The sequence below is a fragment of the Bos grunniens genome, chromosome 4 (genome assembly GCF_055505025.1).
Source record: "Bos grunniens cultivar Pamir isolate PY7600 chromosome 4, Bosgru_T2T1.0, whole genome shotgun sequence".
In the NCBI taxonomy this organism is placed as follows: domain Eukaryota; kingdom Metazoa; phylum Chordata; class Mammalia; order Artiodactyla; family Bovidae; genus Bos; species Bos grunniens.
In genome coordinates this window covers 68,510,520-68,534,952 of record NC_141168.1, presented here as the reverse complement: position 1 = coordinate 68,534,952, position 24,433 = coordinate 68,510,520, and the positions used below count along the sequence as shown (strand labels likewise).

The 24,433-nt window shown below is 38.5% G+C and overlaps 1 protein-coding gene across 5 annotated transcripts in view; it reads right to left on the bottom strand.

Moving 5' to 3' along the window:
* Nucleotides 1-24,433, bottom strand: part of MET (MET proto-oncogene, receptor tyrosine kinase) — a 115,085-nt gene that overhangs the window by 52,931 nt on the left and 37,721 nt on the right. For 4 of the 5 annotated variants that reach the window (XM_086396738.1, XM_086396741.1, XM_086396743.1 and 1 more), the window contains exon 3: nucleotides 1,433-1,624. The exons of the other annotated variant lie outside the window; for it this stretch is intronic. In XM_086396738.1, the coding sequence (XP_086252864.1) occupies nucleotides 1,433-1,624 (192 nt within the window). The remainder of the gene's footprint in view (nucleotides 1-1,432; nucleotides 1,625-24,433) is intronic. 5 annotated transcript variants of the gene reach the window in all.

The window sequence follows — 24,433 nt, the reverse complement described above, 5'->3', positions numbered from 1 at the left end:
ATTCAACAGATGCTAGGTTCAGTCATTCTTCTTCAGATTTTTCTTGGAATTCTCTAGAATAACATAAATATCAACTAAAAACACATATAAACACCAGATAACAACACACATTTTACAAGGATAGTAGATATGACCATATTTCAAATTTGTTAAGAGTGCTTGTCTGTGTTGGATGGGGCTGGGCATCTCTCCTTAACATTTTGAGGACAAAATTAAATGGTTTGAAGTGGGTAAATAGGAACACTGGACTGAGAGAGAGGGAGCAAGGAAGAAAAAGCATAGCTAATTGTGAAGCAGTGGGAGGAGGGGAGACCAAGTGTGGAATCATTTAGATCTGTATGATTCGTTGTGAAGTGGGAAAGTTTTATTTACACGTTTTATGATTTTGCAAAAATTCCACCAGGCCCACTAGTACAAGAAGAACATCTGATGCATATCCAGACTGCTATAAAGACAGTGGTGGTTTTTAAAAATATGTTTTGTTAAAGAATACAGATAGAGAATGTACAAATGAGCAAGTCATAGGAAAACATCATCATCCTCAATTGCTTTACTGAAAGTCATTTCCTGACCAGGATGTTAATTATGTCAGATGATCACGAAATAAATATCTCCCTTTTAAAGAAATTTCTAGTCTTTGTGGAAAGTCAACATTTCCATAGATACCATCGTCATTGTGCATTAACCAAGAATCTACTAATGAACTCATGTTGAAAGCACTACCAATAACTATTAAAACAGTAAAACAGACCCAACATGAGAGCATCTTAATTTCTGCAAAGTGCTAGGGGTTTTGTATCTAGGAGACACGATAACTGTGACTCTGAAATGTGAACTTTTATTGTATGGGAATACTGTTGCTATCCATTAAAAGCATTTCTTAACAAAATCTGGATCTTTTTTCCCCCAGTGTTTGTACTTCTTTGTGTCTGACCCCATCATTTTGCAGAATCAGAAGAGCTGGAGTTACAATGGGATTCTGATGATAACGTCCCTTCCTAACGCCTGCCAATATTTCTCAATGATGTGAATGTTTCTTCTCATGGAGACGCACAGCTCACACAATAGCTCTCCTTTGATCTGTAGCTTCTCCTGAAATAGGAAAACATCGCCTGGAAGTGCTTTAATTGTTTCATTTTATTTTCCAATCATGTGATTTAAATCATGAATGGAAAAAAAAACCTCAAACTGTTCCAGGCAAGAAAATTAAAGCAACCACATTTAAACTGAAAGCTTTAAGAATTTAACAAAAAAAGGTCATACACTTCAAGAAAGGGACTAGGCTTCATTGTTTTGCTTTCAGTCTGTGTCTCTAGCTTCCACTGTGATTTTCACTTTACAGTATTTGCCAACACCTTACTGTAAAAAGAGAAGCAAATTAATTGTATGACACTGGATAAAACAGACACAGCCACTCTCAGAAAGTATGTACCTGCATGAATCGACCTTCTGATGTCCCGAGATTAGCGATGGTGAGATCTCCTTTGATAAAGGTGGATATAGATGTTAAGAGGACTTGGTTGAACTGGCCCGTGAATAAGTCAACGCGTGGCAAAGCTGTGGTAAACTCTGTTCGATATTCATCATTGCGCACTTCACATCCTGATGAATTTCTCAAAAGTGTCTGGAATAAAATATGGTCATAGAATTAATGTGAGTCCAGATGTGAGCAAGCTGTTAAGAAACTTTCTGGTGTGTCTTTTCAGAGGTTAGAGGGAATGGCAAGGATAACAGACAATCTGAAAATGGACATATAGCCCCAGATAGGCAGAAACAGTTCCCGTGATCTAAATGACTTCAGTATCAGTAAGTGCTGTTGTATATACACAGACACTAAAATTAGGGCTTCCTTGGTGGCTCAGATGGTAAAGAATCTGCCTGAGATGCAGGAGACCCTGGGCTTGATCTCTGAGTCAGGAAGATCCCCTGGCAAAGGGAATGGCAATCCCCTTGAGTATTCTTGCCTGGAGAATCTCATGGACAGAGGAGCCTGGTAAGCTACAGTCCATGGGGTCGCAAAGAGTCAGACACGATGGAGCGACTAATACTTGCACTTTCACTTTTTAAAACTAGGGTCAGATCTTATCATCACAGTTTGTACCACGGCTCCACATGTTAAGTACATAAAAATGGCCACATGTAAGTACATAAAAATGGAATTCAGCAGGCGCTAGTAGGAGAAAAACAAAACTATGAATGTCTCAGGCCTGGACATAAAGGCAATGCTTCTAGCAGGCAAGTCCAGTGAGATGGATATCAACTGGAATAATCACAAATGTGGGAGTCACACTGGGACACTATATTTTAAACTGTGTGCCTTTGTGCCTTTGTGTACAGTGAGGTGGTGTGGAGTGATGATTTATAGATGATTCATGAGAAAGCAGCGGAGAACCAACCCTAGACCCAGGTGCCTGCATCATACAGCAATCATCTATATGTTTGTGAAATTCATGTTACTTCTGTTTCAGTTCTTCCATTTGTAAAACTGAGAAAATTACAGAAATGCACCTACCTTACAGAGCTGCTCTAAAGATTAAATGAGCTAGTTTATAGAAATCTCTTATAAAAGAACCCAGTACACAGAGAACACAGAGAAATTGTCCTCATTATGGTGAAAGGCTCAAAAAATGCAAAAGTTATACATCAAATGCTTTATTAACCAGCTAACTAAAAGGCAATTACCACCCAATCAGGTGGTAATTTATCGTTTAGTTTTAACTTCAAGTGAAAGGATTTAAATAATATTGTTCACTAATATATGACAAGCACTTGGATCCCTCCCTTCTCCTTGACTCTTCAGTCTCCTGCTTTTCCTTCTCAGTCAGTTCAGTCACTCAATCATGTCCAACTCTTTGCGACCCCATGGACTGCAGCACGCTAGGCTTCCCTGTCCATTATCAACTCCTGGAGCTTACTCAAATTCATATCCATTGAGTCAGTGATGCCATCCAACCATCTCATCATCTGTCATCCCCTTCTTCTCCTGCCTTCAATCTTTCCCAGCACCAGGGTCTTTTCAAATGAATCAGCTCTTCGCATGAAGTGGCCAAAGTATCGGAGCTTCAGCTTCAACATCAGTCTTTCCAATGAATAATCAGGACTGATTTCCTTTAGGATGGACTGGTTTAATCTCCTTGCTGTCCAAGGGACTCTCAAGAGTCTTCTCCAACACCACAGTTCAAAAGCATTAATTCTTTGGCACTCAGCTTTCTTTATAGTCCAACTCTCACATCCATACATAACTACTGGAAAAACCATAGCTTTGACTAGATGGACCTTTGTTGGCAAAGTGATGTCTCTGCTTTTTAAAATGCTGTCTAGGTTGGTCATAACTTTTCTTCCAAGGAGCAAGAGTCTTAATTTCATGGCTGCAGTCACCATCTGCAGTGATTTTGGAGCCCCCCAAAATCAAGTCTCTCACTATTTCCATTGTTTCCCATCTATTTGCCATGAAGTGATGGGAACAGATGCCATGATCTCAGTTTTCTGAATACTGAGGTTTAAGCCAACTTTTTCACTCTCCTCTTTCACTTTCATCAAGAGGCTCTTTAGTTCTTGGCTTTCCACCATAAAGGTGGTGTCATCTGCATATCTGAGGTTATTGATATTTCTCCCAGCAATCTTGATTCCAGCTTGTGTTTCATCTAGTCCAGCATTTCTCATGATGTACTCTGCATATAAGTTAAATAAGCAGGGTGACAATATACAGCCTTGACATACTACTTTCCCTTCTACTACTTCTCAAACTGTAGCATTTGTCTCCTCTGCAGGACCATCCAGCATTTCACTCATGATGTACTCTGCATATAAGTTAAATAAGCAGGGTGACAATATACAGCCTTGACATACTACTTTCCCTTCTACTACTTCTCAAACTGTAGCATTTGTCTCCTCTGCAGGACCATCCATGCTTGCCTATCAATGTTAGGGTTCTTCAAGGCTCCATCTTAGGGCTCACTCTGCTCACTCTTGATACTCTCTACCCAGGATATGTTTTATTGTTTTTAGTTGACACTCATATTTGTGCCTCCAGGCTACACTGCTCCTCTGAGCTGACTGTACATTTATCAAACTGCCTATGAAACTGGCATTCAGATGTCTCAGAGACCTCAGGCTCAACATGACCAAAGTAGAAACAACAATCCTCCTTGCCTGATCTCATGATACAATGCACTCCAGCAAATGGCTCCACCATTTCTCCAGGTGCACAAGTCAGAAATTTAAGTGTTATCCCTGATTCCTCCCCATAAACAGTCTACTGCCAAGTCCCATCAATTGCACTTTCTAAATATCTCCTGAGTCCATCCACTTTTCTTTATCTCCACCATGGCAACTTCATCCAAGGTACCGTCATCTCTTTCTTGGACTATGAGAATGGCTTAACTAGACCTGACCAATCCAATCTCATTCAACCTCTTTCTAGATCCATTCTCCACACTGCAGCCAAGTTTTCTTTTTAAACCACATATCTCATCATGTCACTCTGCTTAAAATGCTTAACATTTCCCCACTGCTCATAGGATCAAGGACAATATTTTTAACATGCCCGGTTGGCTCCTGCCTCATCCAGCCCCTGTTCAAATTCTCCAGACTCAGCCTGCATTGTTTTCTTCCTTGCTCCCTATGCTCCAGTGAGCTGGCCTTCTTTCAGTTCCCCAAATAAGCCAAATGTCCTCCTTACAGAATCTCTGAACATGCTGTTCCTTCTGCTCCTTCCACCTCCATTCACCTTGGTAACTCCTATACCTCCTTCAGATCTCAGTTTGTCATCAGTTTTTCAAAATGTCTACCCTGATCTAAATATCGAGGTCAAATGCTTCTATGATAGACTGCCATAATACCATGTACCTATGTGAAATGGCACTTATTGCTGCAACCATTATTTGTTTTTGTGATAATATGAGTCATGTGAGACTTCCCATGTGGCTTCCTATGATCAGAGACTCTGCTTGTTTACTACTATATTGTTAGTAGTAGATGAAATGCCACACACAGTAGATGTATAATAAATATTAATTGAATGAATGAACAAGTAAGTAAATCAATTATGGGTAGATGGGGAATGAGAGTAAAGATACAAACCGAATTACTAAAGCTATTTTTTTTTTTTTCAGGAATGGGGGTAGTTTAAGAGTTTACAAGAGACAAATGTAGAGACCGACTCTGACTATCCTGACAAAATGATTGCAAACTGGTAACTCTGAGGCAGATAACTGGGGCAAAAAGTTGTATAAGTAAAACAAAGCCTAACTTGGAAGAAAGAGAGAAAATTTTCAGTTTTACACATCTTTATATGTAGCAGAAGTCTGGAAAATGATTTAGAGATTATAGAGATTTTCTATTATTGTCCTGTTTTATTTGTCATAATCAGAAAGTTGTTACAGTATATTTCAAACCAACTGAGTGTTTAAGAACAAACTAAAATAAAAAGTTTAAAAATTAAATAAAATTAAAAAAAAATAAAGTCATAATCTCCAGGAAAAAAAAATATATATATATCCTTATGTAAAATAGGCTTCCCTGGTGGCGCAGTGGTAAAAAACCTGCCTGCCAATGCAGGAAATGTAGATTCGATCCCTGGGTTAGAAAGAGCCCCTGGAGAAGGAAATGAAAAACCACTCTAGCATTCTTGCCTGGGAAATCCCATGGACAGAGGAGCCTGGAGAGCTACAGTCCATGGGAGTCGCAAAAGAGTTGGACACGGCTAAGCAACAACAACATATAAAATAACCTTACTCCATAATGTCAAACTTATGTCACACAGACTGCAAAGTTCTTACATCTATTAACTTTTATGGTTAAATATAACCTAACGTGCTGTTTTATACAGCAACAACAACTTTTTTATTTTAAATAGTGAAAAATTAGTGAACAGAAGGTCTCAGAGATGCTAAACTTATGACTTATAATTAATAAGATGTTCTGGTTCTAGACATTTTTGATATATATTAGTGAGTATTCTTTTACTATTTAATTAGAAGCTTTTCTTCACTAAAGTGCTATAGATTGCTTTGAGGAGTAGCAAATAACTGAGATGTACGATCAGTTCAATAGTAACTGATTAACTGGTAATTAGGTTTCCACTGGTGATCAGTCATCCATTTTGAACAGGGCTGGAACTAGAGAAGCTTCTTAAAGGAACAGAGGCCAATTTTAAATCAAAGGCCTTCTCAAGTATTCTGTTATAGAGGAGGCTGCTCTTCAGAGTCAGCTTCTCTGATTTTGTTCATTTCTTGTTCTACTTTTTTCTATGTCTAGGAGGCATTCTGGGAACTTTAAAGGCTCAGACTTGACTTGGGATTCAGTGCTGGTGGAGATATGATGGATTCATCAAGATATAAAACAATTGGCAAATTGTGGAGCAGAGTCTTAGGTTGTAAGCTAGCAGCAGCAGTCTACTAGATGATACCACTCTAGTGGCAGAAAGAGAAGAGGAATTAAAGAGCCTCTTGATGAGGGTGAAAGGAGAGTGAAAAAGCTGGCTTAAAACTCAACATTCAAAAAACTAAGATCATGGCATCTGGTCCTATCACTTCATCATGGCAAATAGACAGGGGGGAAAAATGGAAATAATGACAGATTTTCTTGGGCTCCAAAATTACAGTAAATGGTGACTGCAACCATGAAACTAAAACATGCTTGTTCCTTGGAAGAAAAGCTATGACAAACCTAGATGGCATATTAGAAAGCAGAGCTATCACTTGGCCAACAAAGTCCATATAGTCAAAGCTTTGGTTTTTCCATGTACGGATGTGAAAGTTGGACCACAAAGAAGGTTAACTGTTGAAGATTTGATGTTTTTGAACTGTGGTGCTGAACAAGACTCTTGAGAGGCCCTTGGCCAACAAGGATATCAAACCAGTCAATCCCAAAGAGAATCAACCCTGAATATTCATTGGAAGGTCTGATGCTGAGGCTGAAGCTCTAATACTTTGGTCACCTGATGTGAAGAGCCAACTCACTAGGAAAAAACCCTGGGGCTGGGAAAGACTGAGGACAGGGGAAGGGACGACAGAGATGAGATGGTAGGACAGCATCACTGACTCAATGGATATGAATTTGAGCAAACTCCAGGAGATAGTGAAGATCAGGGAAGGCAGGCATGCTGCAGTCTATGGGGTCACAAAGATTCTGACATGACTTAGTTATTGACTGAACACCAACCAATAAGAGTCCAGGAACTGTCTCATTCATCTTTTAATCTCACTGTTTACCCTGCCTAGCACATTGTATTTAACAAGTCTGCTGAAAAATTAATGCATTTGCAGAGTAACCCAGGGTTAAAGCCCATTTTCCTACCCAGCTTGCTTTGTGATCTGTGTTGCTGAATGGGGCAACCTGGAGAACAGAGGTTAGATGCATCTCAGATTGTTTGCAAACCTGCAGGACCTCATTGGTCTTTCTAAATGCAGGCAAAAAAACAGGACCAGAACCTTAGCATCTATTTGTCTGTTTTCTCATGTGTAAGGCTTTTTTTTTTTTTACCATTAGTTAATAACTGATTTAAAAAATGTACAAAGCAAACATATGGTATGATGCTTTAAAATAGTGAAATTTCATTTGCTTATTGGCTTTATCACAGGTAAGGCTTAACAACTGTAGAACTCTGCATCAGAATTAACGTAACATTTACACTGCACACTTCAAGGCATCTCCTTCAGGAAATATAAGTTCTCTAAATGGTAGTTCCTCAGGAATGAGAGGATTAAATTATGTCTCTACTCCCTTTTCTCCCCAATCCCCAGCCCCCCAACAAACTCCAAAGTACAGAAACTCTGTACAATGTTGGAATAGAATGTACAGAATTCCTTGATCTTGAAAAATTGTGTGCTTTGGAGCCAAAGCCAACAAACATCATGTCTGGTTTGAGTGGCATTCAAATTTCATAAGCCAGGGGACCCCAACCCAACCTTTCTCCTTTTCGCCACAGCTGAGATCTGCGGGAGAGGGACTACTTCTTGTCTCTTCTTGCTGAGAATCCAGATAAACTTGACAGCTGTGGTCAGGGTGGCAGGAACTGGCTTGCAGAGCTGCAGGCTGTCTTTGAGCTTGAACAGTAGATTTTTAACTATTAAGGAGCCTTGTTTTAAACTCTCAGCAGTGCAAAGGTAAAGTATTGTGTAAATACGACAAGATATCCATCTGATTCACTCTCTTACAGATAACGAGTGAAGGTGTTCCTTGCTCATTTGCTCAGGGAAGATGGGGTGACTTCTCACCACTTTACAACAGTTAGTTTCTGGATGTGACATCTGGAGTGGGATTTGCGTCTAACTGGAAGAACAACTATAGACCCGCTGCCAGGGGTCTCCTTGCCACTTGTGTTCTTGTGCTTCTCTTGAACCCAGAGGTCTTGTGTTTTGGGGTAAAAGTGAATGCAGCGTGTGGAGAGCAGTTCTTTGGTACAACAGCTGCTTTGGGGCACCTTGTTAGAAGAGTCTAACAAGAAAGGTTCACCCCAGCACCAGTTGAGGAGCCAGATGAAACTCTCTTTTTGGTAATAAAGGGAGGAAGAAGGAAGGAAGGGAGGGAGGAAATCAGTCTTTACCCTGCACCTACACTGTGCCAGGCACTGAGTTGGGCATTTTCACATATAAGCAGAGACACAGTAGCCCGGTGAGGTTCTATCACACTGAATTTCAGCAGGAGACTCAGGACAGCCAAGGGTGGCCACAGGTTCACAGTGGAACAGGCATTCAAATTTAATTCTCTCTGATTCTCAAGCTCAAGAACTGCTTTTGCTACTGTTAACTATTCTGGGCAAAGTTCCTAGGATTTCAGAGTTACAAAAATGGAAAGGGCCTTAGAGATCACCTTACTCCAGCCCCCTCATTTTATGTACAAGAAACTGAAAGTTAGGGAAACTGTAATTCTCAGGAGTAAGAATCACTTAACAAAAGTTACCATTCAACATGTAAACCCACAACTCTTCAAAGTAGGAAATGTAGATTTGCCTTCTATGATTCCTTTTCTGGGAGAAAGGCTGGAATTAATCATTATTTTCTGGACCATGGGACAGAGATGACCTCCAGCAATTTGGGCTGTTCTAGTCATGTGACTCTCAGACCTACCTTTTTATCACCTATTTTGGTTAGTGAACATTATGAGGTTTCCATCCTGGTAACTTGAAATGTCAGCCATCACCAACTTCTCTTTCTCTAGCATCTCTCACAGCCAACCAGTTACTAAGTCTTGCTAAACCCTGTCCACAGTGTCTCTTCAGTGCTACCTCCACCCACCCCAGTACCCCTGCCCCAGGTGAGGTGTTCCCCTTCCATCTGTGTCCCACTTCATCTGCCTTGAAGCCGTTATGAGCTGTCACTTCATCCTTCAATACTTCAGTTGCTTCCCAAAAGCCGTATGACATCCAAATCTGCCTCTATTTACATTTCTAGTCTTTTTTCCATTTAAGGCATTAAGATTTCTCATTAAGATGGTCAAGTGACCATCTAGGACATCAAACGAATCTCAAAGTGGCTATAATGACACAAGAGCCTTCCCATTATTGTATTCTTGCACTTGCTTTGGCAGCTGACATCCCCCTCCCACTGGCCACTGATACCCACTCCCTGCTCATGTAAACCTGAACCCTGACTCTTCCAAAGTCTCTCTTTGCAACATCTTTTCAATTAAAGAAGTAATGTGTTTTATTGGATGGGGGAGGGGAGACAGTGACAAAGACTAAGATTAGAGGATAGTACAGGGCACAGGGAAGATACCATACAACTTGAGATATTTGAGTCAAGAGAGAAAATCACCCAGTACAATACATTGTCTAGGGATATACACATGTGTAGCACAACTAAAGGCAAGGGGAAGATGAACAAATAATTCACAAATTCCATTTACCCAATTTTCTGGGGCAGGAGGGGAGGGATGTGACTGGGCGGGGGGCTTCAAAGGCATTGGTAATATTCTCTTTTTAAGCTTCATGGTAGAGAATCAGTATTTATTTTTCACACATATAACACATACATGTATACATTATTCTTTTGTGTATATGAATATAATCATTAAAAATAAATTTTAAAAGAAAACAGTGAATAAATGGGAAGTAACAAAGTGGAGTCTATTAAGTATTTTCTCCAACCCAACTTCTTGATGTCTTAAGCAGGTTTGAAACATTCTCATAGCTTTTCTCAGCTCACAGAAGCTCACAATACTGATGTTAAATAACATCTGCATGGTGCATTATGGTTTTCAAAGTACATTATCTCATCTGATTCTCTCAACAAGTCTCAGCTGGGTTTGTCATGATTATCATATTTCTACAGGTGAAGAAATTGAGGTTCAGAGAGTCGATGCTAAGTATCAGAGCCTGAGGGCTTCCCTGGTGGCTCAGTGGTAAAGAATCCACCTGTAAAGCTGGAAATTTGGGCTCAATCCCTGGGTTGGGAAAGTCCCCTGGAGAAAAGAATGGCAACCTGCTCCAGTATTCTTGCCTGGGAAATCCCATGGACAGAGGAGCCTGGGGGTTTATAGTCCATGGAGCTGCAAAGATTTGGACACAACTTAGCGACTAAACAACAACAATTAGAACCTGAATCCAAGGTGTTGATCTAAATTCTGTATTCCCTATATTGCATTGTGCTATTTATTTATTGGTTCTCACAGTATTTCTGAGGCAAACCCACGCTCTTAAGGATAGTCTAATAAGGACCTGGGAGGAACGAAAAATGAGAACAGGAGAGGAATAGTTCTACCCTAGCTAAGATTTGATGAATCCCATGAACTCAGGCAAATTGCTTGATCTATCTTGGTCTGAGTTTTATTTATATAACAAACATTTGTTCATAGTGTGTATAATGTGTCAGGCATTGTTCTAAGCATTTTTGAAATACTCATTCACTGAATCCTCTTAACAATCCTAGGAGCAAGCTGAAGGACTGAAAGGTCACATGCTCGGCTGCAGCAGGGCTAAGATTAAACTGAGGTCATTGTGCCCCAGGGTCTTCACTACTCTCCTAGGCTGCCCGCTCCTTATCTATAAAGGGAGAGGTGGAGAGAACTGATTTCAACTTTCTCTTCCAGCTCTACCATGCTGTGGGTCTACGGGTGACTTTCCAAAGCTTCCCTGGGCCTGGAATCACCAAGCTGCCACCAGCCCACTGTTGGAACAAATGAATGCTTATGATGTTTAAAATGCCATGAGTGATCACTGTCCCCTAACCACCAGAGGCTGCTTCAAAACAAACATAGATTCTGGATATATACACCCATTTTATAAGAAGGTTTGAAAAGCATTTAGCTTTTAAAGGTTTATCGTCTTCTAAAATAATTATGTGCTGTTAATTCTGAGAAACAATGGTAAACATCCTGTTTTGGTTTTTCTTTAAGTTTGTTAAAGCCTTGCTTCTTTAACCTAGAACCTTATATACTGTCATGTGCATGTGTGCTCTGTCACTTCAGTTGTGTCCAGCTCTTTGCAACCGCATGGACTGTCGCCCGCCACATTCACCTGTCCATGAGATTCTCCAGGCAAGAACACTGGAGAGGTTGCTAAGCCCTTCTCCAGGGGATCTTCCCCACTCAGGGATCGAACCTGTGTCTCTTGTGTCTTCTGCCCTGCAGGTGGATTCTTTACTGCTGAGCCACCAGGGAAGCCCATATACTGTCAGAGTTAAATAACAGGAATTACTCAACAATCCGTACTGTCAGAGTTAAATAACAGGAATTACTCAACAATCCGTAAACAATCCCTTTAATTTAGTCTTTCTTTACCTTTTCATGAGTACTTGACAAATATCTCTAACCTGACTGAAACATATACTATTTTTTTAATAAAGGAAACTGAAGTGCTATATACTTCAATGTATTTGATTCAAAATGTTTCCCCTAATTAACATTATGATGCATGCAGTGAATATGCAATTACATTTAATTCAGTATAATTAAGTATGTGATATATTTAAAATAGTGATTCTTCTAATTGATCTATAGGACAAATTTAGCTCATCTATAGATAATTTAAATCAGACTTGCAGAGAGATTTTTTAAAATGTTCTATCTTGTGAGATCTTTGCCAGTTCACTCATACCAGCTCTCTTCCCTCCTTGCCCATGACTAAATTAACAGAAACAATTTAATATTGTTTATTCATAATTATATTTTGGATACATTTTATGGACATGTAATAATGTTTTTCAGGGGGATACATATTTCAAAATAGAAAGTTTTTCTTTGTCTAAGCCTTTTAACAGAGTTGGCTAAAACTCAACTGCTTTAATTTCAGGAACTCCACTTCGTTTGTTTCCCTAAATTTTATTCATGTGCTCTCTTATATTTGCTACATTGGACTGGGAGGTGGGTGGTATTGAGAGCTGACCACAGGCAGAGGCACAGAGCTTTGAACTTCAGTGTCTGCTTATGCTTCTTTCAGATGTAGTTCAGCTTCTCTCAGTCTGTTCTCAGATGTCTAAGACATCAACAAGATGGGATTCTCTGAAAAATGCTGAAGAGTCAGCTCTCTGGCAGAGCAGGCCCTTCCTGTTGGGGTCTTTAATGCAATGCCAGACTATCAGAATCTGCCTGCAACGCAAGAGACCCAAGTTCAATCCCTGGGTCAGGAAGATCCTCTGGAGAAGGGAACGGCAGCCCACTACAGTATTCTTGCCTGGAGAACTCCATGGACACAGAACCTGGTAGGCTACAGTCCATGGGGTTGCAAAGAACCGACACAACTGAGCAACTAACACTTTCACTTTCAGGCTATTAGGATGCTGTGGTCAAACCCTAAGAATGTGACTTCATTGTTTTGTGCTAAGAAGGGGATATCTGATGTTGGGCTCAGTCATGATTTAAAAGAAAGAAGCTTCCTTAGTATTTTTGCTGCCACAAATGTCTCTTGATGAAGTGATCCTGCCTCATGGCTTCAATAACCTAAAACTTCAGTTGGAGTTCTAGCAGAGGAGCAAAATGAATGAGCAGAGTTAAAGGTTGACCATCTCTAGGAAGGAATAAAGGGCAGCTTCAGTCAGTCATGAACATAGTATAACCAGACATCTGGCCAGCCAGCTGCTGGCTCAACTCTGGTGATTCATGAGGTAATGGAGCTGTCTTGTGGTGATGACTTAACTTTACACACCCAGGCACATTCTCTGTTCTGAGGACCAGCCCCGTCTCTGCAATTGCCTTAAGGCCAAGTTTGAATGTACCATTGATGACATGGAAACTCATCATTTTTTCTTTCCAAGCTGATTCCCTTTCCAGTTTCCTATTTCTATACAGCATCATAGTCACTCTCTCCCTAAGCCTGAGGTCTTAGTCATCTTTAACTCTTCCTCTTCCTTTATTGTTTATGTCTACCTATCTACTCACATTTTTTCTACTGAATTAAAGCAAAGTTCATAATAAGACTCCTACAATCTGATTTCCTTGATTCCATAATCTCCTTCCTCAAGTCCACTTCTTAGTCATGCCTAGTGGCAATCACACAAGCCTAGTGGAAAAGAGTATGGGTTCAGGGATGACCCTGCCTTCATTGTCTGTGTGAACTAGGGGGGATACTTAGATCTTGAAACCTCAGTTCTTCACTTGAAAAACAGAAAAACACATACCTAATAGAATTGTTTCAAGGTTTAAATGAAACAACTCCAGTGTCAGCAATATATTAAATGGTCACTTCCTTCATTCAAAAACATTTATTGAGGTCTGTGGCAGGGTGAATAGAGTTCCGCCAAAAGTCATATAGCCACCTGGAACATCAAAATGTGACCTTATTTGGAAATAGGCTCTGTCCAATTAATTAGTTAAGAATCTTGAGATGAAACACTCCTGGATTTAGTGTGAGTCCTAAGTCCAATGTCTGGTGTCTTCCTAAGGAGAAGACACAGAGAGACACACAGGGAAGGCGGCCATGTGAACATGAAGTCAGTGATTGGAGTTATGCTGCTACACCCTAAGGAATGGCTGGGACCCCCAGAACTGTAAGAGTTGTACACGGAAGGGTTTTCCCCTAGAACCTTTAGAGGGAGCATAACCTTGGCTGACATCTTCATTTCAGACTCCTGGACTCCAGAACTACAAGAGAATAAATTTCTATTGTTTTAAGTCACCAACTTTGTGGTCAATTGTTGTGGCAGTTCTAGGAAACTAATACAAAACCAGGCCATGATATTGTCCTGGATATTGGAGGATATAAAAGCAAACAAAAAAGGTGTAAGTCTATGCTCTTGTGCTTAAGAACACAAATAGTTGTTGTTATTATTACTGTTGTTGTTGGTTGGTCTACTGAGTCTTCATTGTGCCTAGAAGAAAAAGTTCAAAATTCTAATTATTTAGGTTAAGAAGCCTGTAAAATGGAAACACTCACACCTATTTCATAGAATTATCTATATATAGCAAGGTCAGACTTATTATCTATCCACTATTATTTTTCATTATTCTTAAAGCGGGGCTTGGCACCAGTTTTATGTACAGGGTTAGGGAGCAAAAGCAGCTTTCCTAGTGGTTCAGACTAAAGAATCTGCCTGCAATGCAAGAGACCAGGGTTCAATCCCTGGGTTGGGAAGATCCCCTGGAGATGAGAATGGCTAACCACTTCAGTATTCTTGCCTGGAGAATTCCATGGATAGAGGAGTCTGGTGGGCTATGGTCCATGGGGTCACAAAGAGTCGGACACGACTGACTAACATTTTCTTTTTTCAGAAAGCAAAAACTTGGCTTTTGAGTGCCATTGGGTTCCTATAGCATATTCTAGTTTAGTCTGTGTATTTTTTTAACCTTTTAAAAATGTAAAAACCATTGTTAACTTGCTGGGTACACAAAAACAGGTCATAGTTTGACAACCCTAGCAAATGTTTCCAAAGTCCAGCCTGTTCCCTCAATATCACTTGAAGGCAGTGTGCACGAAGGAAACAAGAGGTAGGCACATTTTTTTTGTACTTTACATTATAACTAATTAATAATATAAAGTACAAAAGTTACTGTTGATAGCTAAGTTCTGAAAACATTGGTATAGGTAGTAAATGCTGTAAAATTAGATAAGGATGAGATCAGAGTGGGCTTAAACAGCTCATGGCAGAGGACAAAGTTGAGCCTGGCCATGACAGAAGTTGAATTAGTGAAGAGGGAAGAGAGAAATACTTGGAGCAGAATATATTTTATGTGTATGTGTATATGGATTTATATATACATGTGTACAAATGCATTTATAAATAAATGAAATAAATATACATATTTATTTTCCTCTTGAGACATTGTCAGGATTCAAAAGATGATTCAATTTTACAATGATACGGGCTTTGGAATTTTGAATGTTAAAACGTTTGCTTCTTTATCATCGTTTCCTAAGGTGATTCAGATCTGAAACAGACCAAGGCCATGTGGTTTAGGTTAGCAGCCTTCATAGTGCCTTTCAATCACCTTCATGAGTGAGAGTGATTCATTAAAAAAAAGTTGTTCCAAGGGAGGCAGATTTTAATGCTTAGTGCACAGAGATTTTCTGCTTTTATTAACAGAAAAAATTCAATGTATACTTACTCAGAGAAGTATAAGAGATATTCAAAGACAGAACAGCAGTTACCCTGCATTAACCAATAAAACAGAAGTAGATCCACCTGAAGAATAAAAGGGCCATGGTCTGTTTATGTGTCTAACAGAGTCATGCTCAATAGAAACAGGCTGATGAACGTCTTCGTGGAGGGCCAGGAGAGGTGAAAGATGGATGAAACCAGAGTCCTTCAATTATGCCCCCAAATGTTGTTTAAACCCAGAACTGTATTCTAGCCTGCCATCTCTGTCATTATCTCTTATAACTCCTTTCCATCTTATCACTGTGCAGTGAGGCTCTTCACTCCTCTTTTCCACTTGTTCCTGCCTAAAATCTGTGGGCCACCCTTCTCACTGGCCAAGGTCCTTGAGACTCTGACAAAACTCTCTTCTAATCCGACTGCAGCTATATCAAGGCCAAACTCAAAAAAGTTTCTCTCTGCACCAAGCATGTGCTTAAGTGCCTATGAAACAGTGCCACTGTGGAGTCTAATCCTGTGGCCATGGTAAAGGAGGTACTGAAAAAGATTTTCATGTTCAAACTTCTTTTCCTTAGCCTGTACTTTCAACTTGAAATCACAGATTGGTGATCAGTGGTGAAAAATCTATGGATTCCAAAAGCAAACTTCATGGAAGAATGTTTCTACTGGTACCACTGCTTGAGCAATAACCACCAGAAGGCTTTGCAATAAGGTCCCTCATAAAGACCATGTCACCCACACAAAGAAGATGCTCTGTTGATAGGCGTGAGAAAGCTTTAAGGAGCTCAGAGGTTACACTGTCTTTATTTTTAAATGGCTTTATTATGTCTTCCCAATTTTGGTTAAGTACAAAGTTCTGGAATTTCTGTCTATTCATCATCCTTATCTTGATCTTTTCTTTTTTCATTTTTCTCCTTTTGTTCTTTGATTCATCTTCATCTTAAACTGGTAGATGGAGGAGGGTGTGTGCATGTGAGTATGAGTGTGTGCGTGTGTGTGTGTGTATGAGTGTAAGGAAAGGGCATAGGTAATGGTGAATGGAACTTTCCAGAATTTCTTCAGTGTTCTTTAACTCTTGGAAAGTTTCCAGTTTTATCAATTAGTTTTGGGGGAAGAGAAAGAAAGCTGTTTTATCTACAGATAAGATTATTTTTGTTAATCAGCATTCTATTACATTATTTAAAATATGAGGTTTTGTCACAACTAATTGTTCTTTTGATAAATATATATTTTGTTCAAGCTATTTTGGTAGGTACTGAAGGTATGGAGGTAAAAGCTATAATCCATATCTTCAAGGAGCTATAAGGGACCAGCAAACACATTACTATGAAATATGATTAAAGATATCCTAGAAATAAGCAAAGAGTGCTACTGGTGTATACAGGAAAGGCAACTTACCTAGAATGATGAGTTGGGAAAAAGTTGGAGGAGGTTTTCTAGGGAAGGAAATGCCTTAATAGAGTTGTAAAAAACACGGAGAAAATGTTAACCTGGCAAAATAAGTGTCAAAGGGAAACTGAGGTAGGTGAAATAATATGAGTTAAGTCAGGGTTCTGAGAGAGACTGATGAATTCTGGAAACTACAAGTATGATAAGTTGACACATATCCAATAAGGGGTTAATAATGCAAAAAAAGCATACAACTCAAAAGCAAAACAAAATATAACTTAAGAACAGGCAAAGAACCTGAATAGATATTTTTCAAAAAAAGACACATAAATGGCCAACGGGCACATGAAAAGTTGCTCAACACCATTAATCACCAGGGAAATGCAAATTAAAACCACAGTGAGATACCACCTCATACCCATCAGGATGATTATTAAAAGACAAGAGATAGCAAATACTTATTAGAATGTGAAGAAAAGGGGATTCTTGTACACCTTTGGTGGAAATGTAAACTGCTATGGTAAACAGTATGAAGGTTCCTCAAGAAATTAAAAATAGAACTATCACATGAGCCCACTTTTGAGTATATATCCAAAGGAAACAAAACCATCATCTCTAAGAGATACTTGTGCTTCCATGTTCATTGCAGAACAAGTCACAAATGCCAAGACATGGAAACAACCTAAATGGCCATCAATGGATGAATAGAACAAGATGTCACACACACACACATACACACACACACACACACACATATACACACAAATGTATATTATTCAATCCTAAAAAAAAGAAGGAATTCCTGTCATTTGTGACAATATGTATGAACCTTGAGGGTACTATGCTAAATAGAGTAAGTCAGACAAAGAAAAACAAGTATTTCATTGGATCATTTATATGTAGAATTTTATTTTAAAAGTTGTATTCATAGAAACAGAGACTAGAAAAGTGGTTGCCAGGGCCGAGGGTGGTGTGGGAATAGAGAAAGTTTGGTAAAAGCATACAAACTTTCAGTGAAAAGATAAATAAGGTCTGGGATCTAATGCATAACATGGATACAATTGATAACACTGTAATGTAAAATTGAAATTTGCTAAAAGAGTAGAAAAAAGGAAAATATAAGAATGAGAGAAAATAGAAAGTTGAGAGTAGGGCAGAGTGGCAGTGGTATGCTTGAGGCATTTTGTACCAACTTACAGAGACAATTGTGAACATTTCTTAATTTTTATTCAGTGACTTGAATTGGCTTGCTGCAGGTATTTACGCAACCCAACTTGATAAAAGATCACAAATCAAGGACTTCTACTCCTCCTGTGGGTGTATTAGTTGCTCAGTTGTGTCCAACTCTTTGAGACTCCATGGACTGTAGCCCACCAGACTGCACTGTCCATGGAATTTTCCAGGCAAGAATACCGGAGTGGGTAGGCATTCCCTTCTTCAGAGGATCTTTCTGACCCAAGGATCGAACCTGGATCTCCTGCACTGTAGGTGATTCTTTACTGCTGAACCACTGGGAAAGCCTGGCCCGAGTTAAACATTTGCCAGACCACCACTGAGTGTGAAGGAAGACAAGGAAGACCAGGAAATAGCCAGGGTCAAGTAAGAAACCCCTTGAATACCACACTGGAGAGTGTGGACCTCACACTGAAACCACTGGGGAACCCTCAAATTACTTTTAAGGGATGCAGTTACATACATGGGTTGGCTTTCAAGAAAGATTACTTACTCCAAGAGCAGTCTGGAACCATTCAGACTACTTGGGGATGAAGATGGAGCCAGGGAGATCTAGTCTTATCTTATTGGTATCATTTTCAACAGACGAATAAAAACAAAACCTGTACAGAATGACAGTATACACTTTTCTGTTTCTGCTTTGGGTATACACAGAAGGAGAGAAGAAGTAAAGATTTTCAAAGTTCATGTTTACTATGACCAGGTTTTCTTCTAGAGAAGGCACAGAAGAAACAGACTTAATTAGGTCATGCTAATGAAGACGGTTTAGATAGGTGAAATAATTTCTTTGGAAATATTATTTCTTGATTAAATAGGTGCTGTTAGTTGCACCGGAACCAGCAGCTGGTTATGGTACTTAAGAAGGTCTTAAATAAGGTTAGTGCACTGAACGAGAATGTCAACATGGGTTAATGAGTGAGAGAGGCTGTGTAAACTATTACTTAATCTCAACAGAGAGTTTCCTGAGCCTTCGGGGACTGAGCTGAGGTTGATAGACAAGAATAAGGTTAGAAGGAAACAGAACATTAAACAAACAATAGTTCAGTTAAACTTGTGATTCACCTGGAATTTAGAAAGCTGTGCTAGTAGCAAAAAAAGGTAAGAGGAAGCTATGTCAACATTGTTATTAAAATAATTGTCCAGTAACTCACTGGATCAGAGATTTTATTACATATTGGCAGAGAAAATAGAAAAATTGACTGTTTCTTAACCAGTTCTTGAACACCAGTTTATAGAGTATTAAATAAGGCACCAGGAGCTCAAACAGCTGGCTGTAAGGGCCCAGAGAGTACAGGGAGAACTTTAATATCTAAAGCTCACACAAATACTAAATTAATATTTACTTATGAAAATTTAGGTGTTTACTTTTCAAATCTTTAATAATCCTTTTTTCATGAGTTCATGTTCATTCAACTGGCTTGTTATCTTATCACTAGTGTGATAAGATACTCAATATCACATAGTTCACACCATGGCTACCCTAGATCCTATAATTTGGAGGGTTTTTTTTTTTTTTAATATAGAATTTTCTTTTGTTAGGTATGGTAAAGTCCTGGTGTATATTTTCCCAGGATCTGTAACTGTGTCATAAAAGATGAACTTCAAATTTTCAACACTAAAGTGACTATGTTTTCCTGTGTGCTGCTGCTGCTGCTAAGTCACTTCAGTTGTGTCTGACTCTGTGCAACCCCATAGATGGCAGCCCACCAGGCTCCCCCGTCCCTGGGATTCTCCAGGCAAGAACACTGGAGTGGGTTGCCATTTCCTTCTCCAATGCATGAAAGTGAAAACTGAAAGTGAGGTCACTCAGTCGTGTCCAACTCTTAGCGACCCCATGGACTGCAGCCTACCAGGCTCCTCTGTCCATGGGATTTTCCAGGCAAGAGTACTGGAGTGGGGTGCCATTGCCTTCTCCAATGTTTTCATGTGTAGAATCCACTAAAAACAAATGGACATAGGACAGGAGGCCTGCAGTCAATTACTACACCACCAAACCCCATACCCAGGATCATAAAAAGTGTTGTTTGCCTAAAAATCTGAAACTGCTGTTTATGTTTTCATAACTGTTTGATTCTAAAAGAGTAGATAGATAGATACCATTACTGTCAAAATTTACCATATCATTTTTAAAAGCAGGCACATATTTTAGTCCTTCCACTTTGTACATGCCAAAACCCTGAACTTTGACATTTCAATATTAATTACAAGTAGTACTTACTATTGTTAAACCACCACTTAAATACTATTCATCATTCTGCAAACACTGACTAGTATCCCTATTAGTCAGTAACAGAATTGATCTTGTGCTTTGTCTGCCCAGTTCTACTTGGAATTAATACTTTTCCTCTGACTCTTCTGAAATGAGAGTGAGTTTAGTTGAGAGTATAAAATACTGTGTATTTTTTCCCCACATCAGCTCTAAATCCAATGCAACTGGTGTTTTTCAAATTAGAGATATTTCTCAATTACTCTTACTAATATATTTACTGATTCTTGTTTACCATGATGTTGGAGCCACAGATAAATTTATATTTGATGAATCATCAGGAATATTATATTATAAATTCTTCTTTATTAATTTAATTCAGTTCCTTTAGTACCAGGATCACCTAACTTGACCTCATATTCACCTCTGTTATTGCACTGTAGAATATTTCAGTGTCTTAGACCTTCTCAGATTAGTGAAAACATGAAGAAAAATAATTTCACATCCCTAATATTTTCTGAGGTTTTGTATAAACCATACTCACAAGGTACTCTTATAAACAATCTCTTAACATTCAAAATTCTGGTCACTTTACTGGAAAATAAACAGTCCTCTGCCTGTAATTATAGCCTTCAGGAAGGGGCAAGCCAGTGACCTCTCTGACTTGTAGGCACAGGAATAAGCCCTAAAGAATAAATGGCTCCTATTCCCTCATCTTTTCCCTTGGCAAACTCTACTTCATTCAGGGCCAAACAAATGTGAACAAAGTGAACAATGCAAAAGTGAGAATTTCTTTCTGCTTTTCATACATATTTTTTCACCTGCATTGCAAATATTTGCGATTTGCAGAGATGACAAAAACAATGCTTCTTGTGATCCAGTCACAAAAATGTATTTGTTGATTTTACCAGGACTTTTATCCAAACACTGTAGCAAATCAGATGGTCTCTCTTTACTGTGCAAATTTTTTGGAAGACAAATTTTTTGTCAAAATCAACACTATTGTCTATGATCTGCAAGGCACATCCTTAGGTACAAAAAAGCATGACAAAGTGCCTAAGGCAAACTTATTTAGATATTTGCAGAATTAAATATATACAGATAAACATGACTATCATGAAAGAAAAAGGCAGTATGTGTCTGTAGCCAGAGATGCATTAGAACTACAGCACATGCCCATGTACATGCTCATGTACACTCAGCAGGTGCCCATGATATCTCATGAGTCCTTGGGAACACTTGTCTCTCACTTGGCCCTCAAGGCCACATTATTCTCATGAGAAGGAAATGGTGTAAAATGGATGTAGTTGTGTAGAGGACAGTCCACAGATGCAGAAAGACAATGAGGCTCAGCATCACATTCCTTTCAATTCCATCAACTTTTACAACTTTGACAGTCTCAAAAGAGCTTATTTTGTGTATTTTCATAATTCTATGACTATTTTTTTTTTTGTCATAGGACTTACTGGTAACAGGACAATCCTATCTGTCCCTAAGAAACATGGATTTTTCTGATGAGTAGGGTCCTAAACGTTGGCCACAGAAGAAAGAAGAGGGGGAGAAGAAAGAAACAACTTTGACAGATACAAGAAATTTCTGTTTTCAAAGAAGGTGATTAAAGTGATAGGCTATGAGAGGCAGTGAAAATGAGTGCTATCTAAATTATGTCCTTAGCTTCTAGAAATCCACACATTATCTTCTTCATAATAAGAATTATTAATACTTAGCAAAAAGTGACAATTTCTTAGAAACCAAAGAAAAGACAAAGTTCGGAAACACTGACAACTTTTTTTAAAAAAGAGAAAGTGTTTAAAAAGTTAAATTCTCCAGCACAGTTTTACTTCTTGTGATAGATTTTTCTACGTTTAAAGTAATATGCACTTACAGTCAGAACCCATTTCAAAAAGCCACAGCATGTAGTTAAGACCACAAACTTATGATATAGGTAATGGCTATCAGTTTGTTAAAAACTGGCTATGTACTTGACCATGCAATAAAGACATAATTGCTTTTTCTAAAATTCTGAGCTTTATGTAAGTTAACTTTTAGTTTCATGAAAAAGTAAACTTTCACCTCTTCAAGCTGGCCTTTTGTGACTATACTACCAAATTTAGATCTTCCTCTTCATTTGCATTCACAGATGCCTATTTCCCTTACACTGTATTTCATAAATTATCAGTATGTATTTGTTTGCTGGTATGACTGTTTATTGTCATCTCCTCTCCCAGCAGGTTTGCTTCATAAAGGCAAGAACCAGGCCTATATCACTCATTATTTTAAGGCCAGTAGGGTTAGACAGTCAGTAAATTTCTGTTGAATTTTTTATTGATTCTTAGTTGTATGAATAAGTCCTTTCCTCTGTCTCTTGAAGAAAACAAAGATTACAAGTTTTCGGCCGTTTTAGGCATTGAATGAAATGGTTAGGCTTCTGCTACTTGGTTTAAACTAATAAAATGAATGAACAAGCATGTAATGTAATTAGCTTAAAATAAATGGAAAATGTTGCACATTTTATTACCAAGATAAATTTTAGAGATATTCATTTTTACTATTGACTGCCATTGCATTAGTGCTTGTAATCTGCTTAGTGCATTAGCACTAAATACTATTGATTCACTCAGAGCTAACATACCAATTTAATCTTTGTATTTTTCCCATTTCCTTGGGTAGCACTTTTCCTGTAGTTTAGTTTGTAGACTAGTTGCTAGAGGCAAGTGTTAAATGGATTTTAAATTTGAAATGTCATCAGAAAATTTAGTATCATATGGATTTACATTTTTTGGTACATGGACTCAAATTCTAGCAAATCATGAGAAAGCCATATATTTTGAGATGACAACTCAGCAACTTAATTTTTGTAGTATCAGTTCTAGAAGAGAATGCTTTACAAATCAAAACTGACCTCAATTCATGCCTTTACCTACAGCATCATTTGAAATATCACCATTTTAATGTCCTTTGATTGATGAACATTTTGGTGATTTATCCAAATCAAACAACTGAGGTCAGACTTTAGTCTGAATTAATTATTTTTTTGTTTTATAGTTAGATACTGTTCATAAAACACCTCCATTACTGAACATCAAGAATAGTTAAAACAAGCCTTATTCTATATTAGCAAGCATTTATAATATATTTTTCTGTTCTCTTGTTGAGAAACAAGAGAGTATGAGGTATTTTTGCAGTATAGAAGGAAGACACACTTTATCTGCTCTACCTTAGCCTAGGTCTAGGGTGAAGTGCAGGAAGCCTCTTTTCCAAGGCTTTTACTTAGCAAGTCATTCATATGCAAATGAACAATTTTAGATAGAGGAAGAATGCATAATGAGCAGACTGGAATGTATCCAGGATCCTAGAATCATTTACCACATTCACTATTATATTTTTTAAAAAATAAAAAGAGTATTAATGATATCAAGAGTAGCTGAACACTTGGTTCATTTCCCTGATAAATGAGCCCTTTGCAGCCCTCTCTGGACACTGGAGATGTGACTTACAGCACATATCTGGGCACTGAGTCATCCTGAACTCCGGGTGCCCACTGACTCAGTATCTGTGCCAACCTATGAATAAGCAACGGCAGAAATTCCTGGTGGGTCTTCTATCCAATTTATGACAGCTCCTCATTTTTCTTATTAGAGGAGATAATAATGCAGGATGGAATGTCATCAATAAGACAGAAGTCTGAAGGAAGGATGTAACATTCAAAATTTGATACATTATGTGGAATAAAAAATCCATGATTACTCAAGGAGGTGAATATTCTTATCAAAATGTGAAGTCTCATATGCTTTTAGAAGTCTCTAATCATGTGGTGGTATGGCAATAATGTATGTACCAGAGCTGTAGCTTCAGAATTTTATTATCACTTCAACTTTTCAAAGACCAACTTTAGGATTTATTTTTTTGCCCGAACTCCTTATTGTTTGCTCAATTAATTTAATGAAGCGAATCTCCACGTAGAAATCAACTACTTAAATAAAAGATCACACAACTTGCTTCAAAGGACATTGAGAAAAATGAAGAATTAATTTATAATGCATGTCGCACAGTTAACGCATAAATACCCATGTACAGGTGGGAAATATTGTCAGTCACATTCTGAATTGATATAATTCACAGGTTAAACCTATTT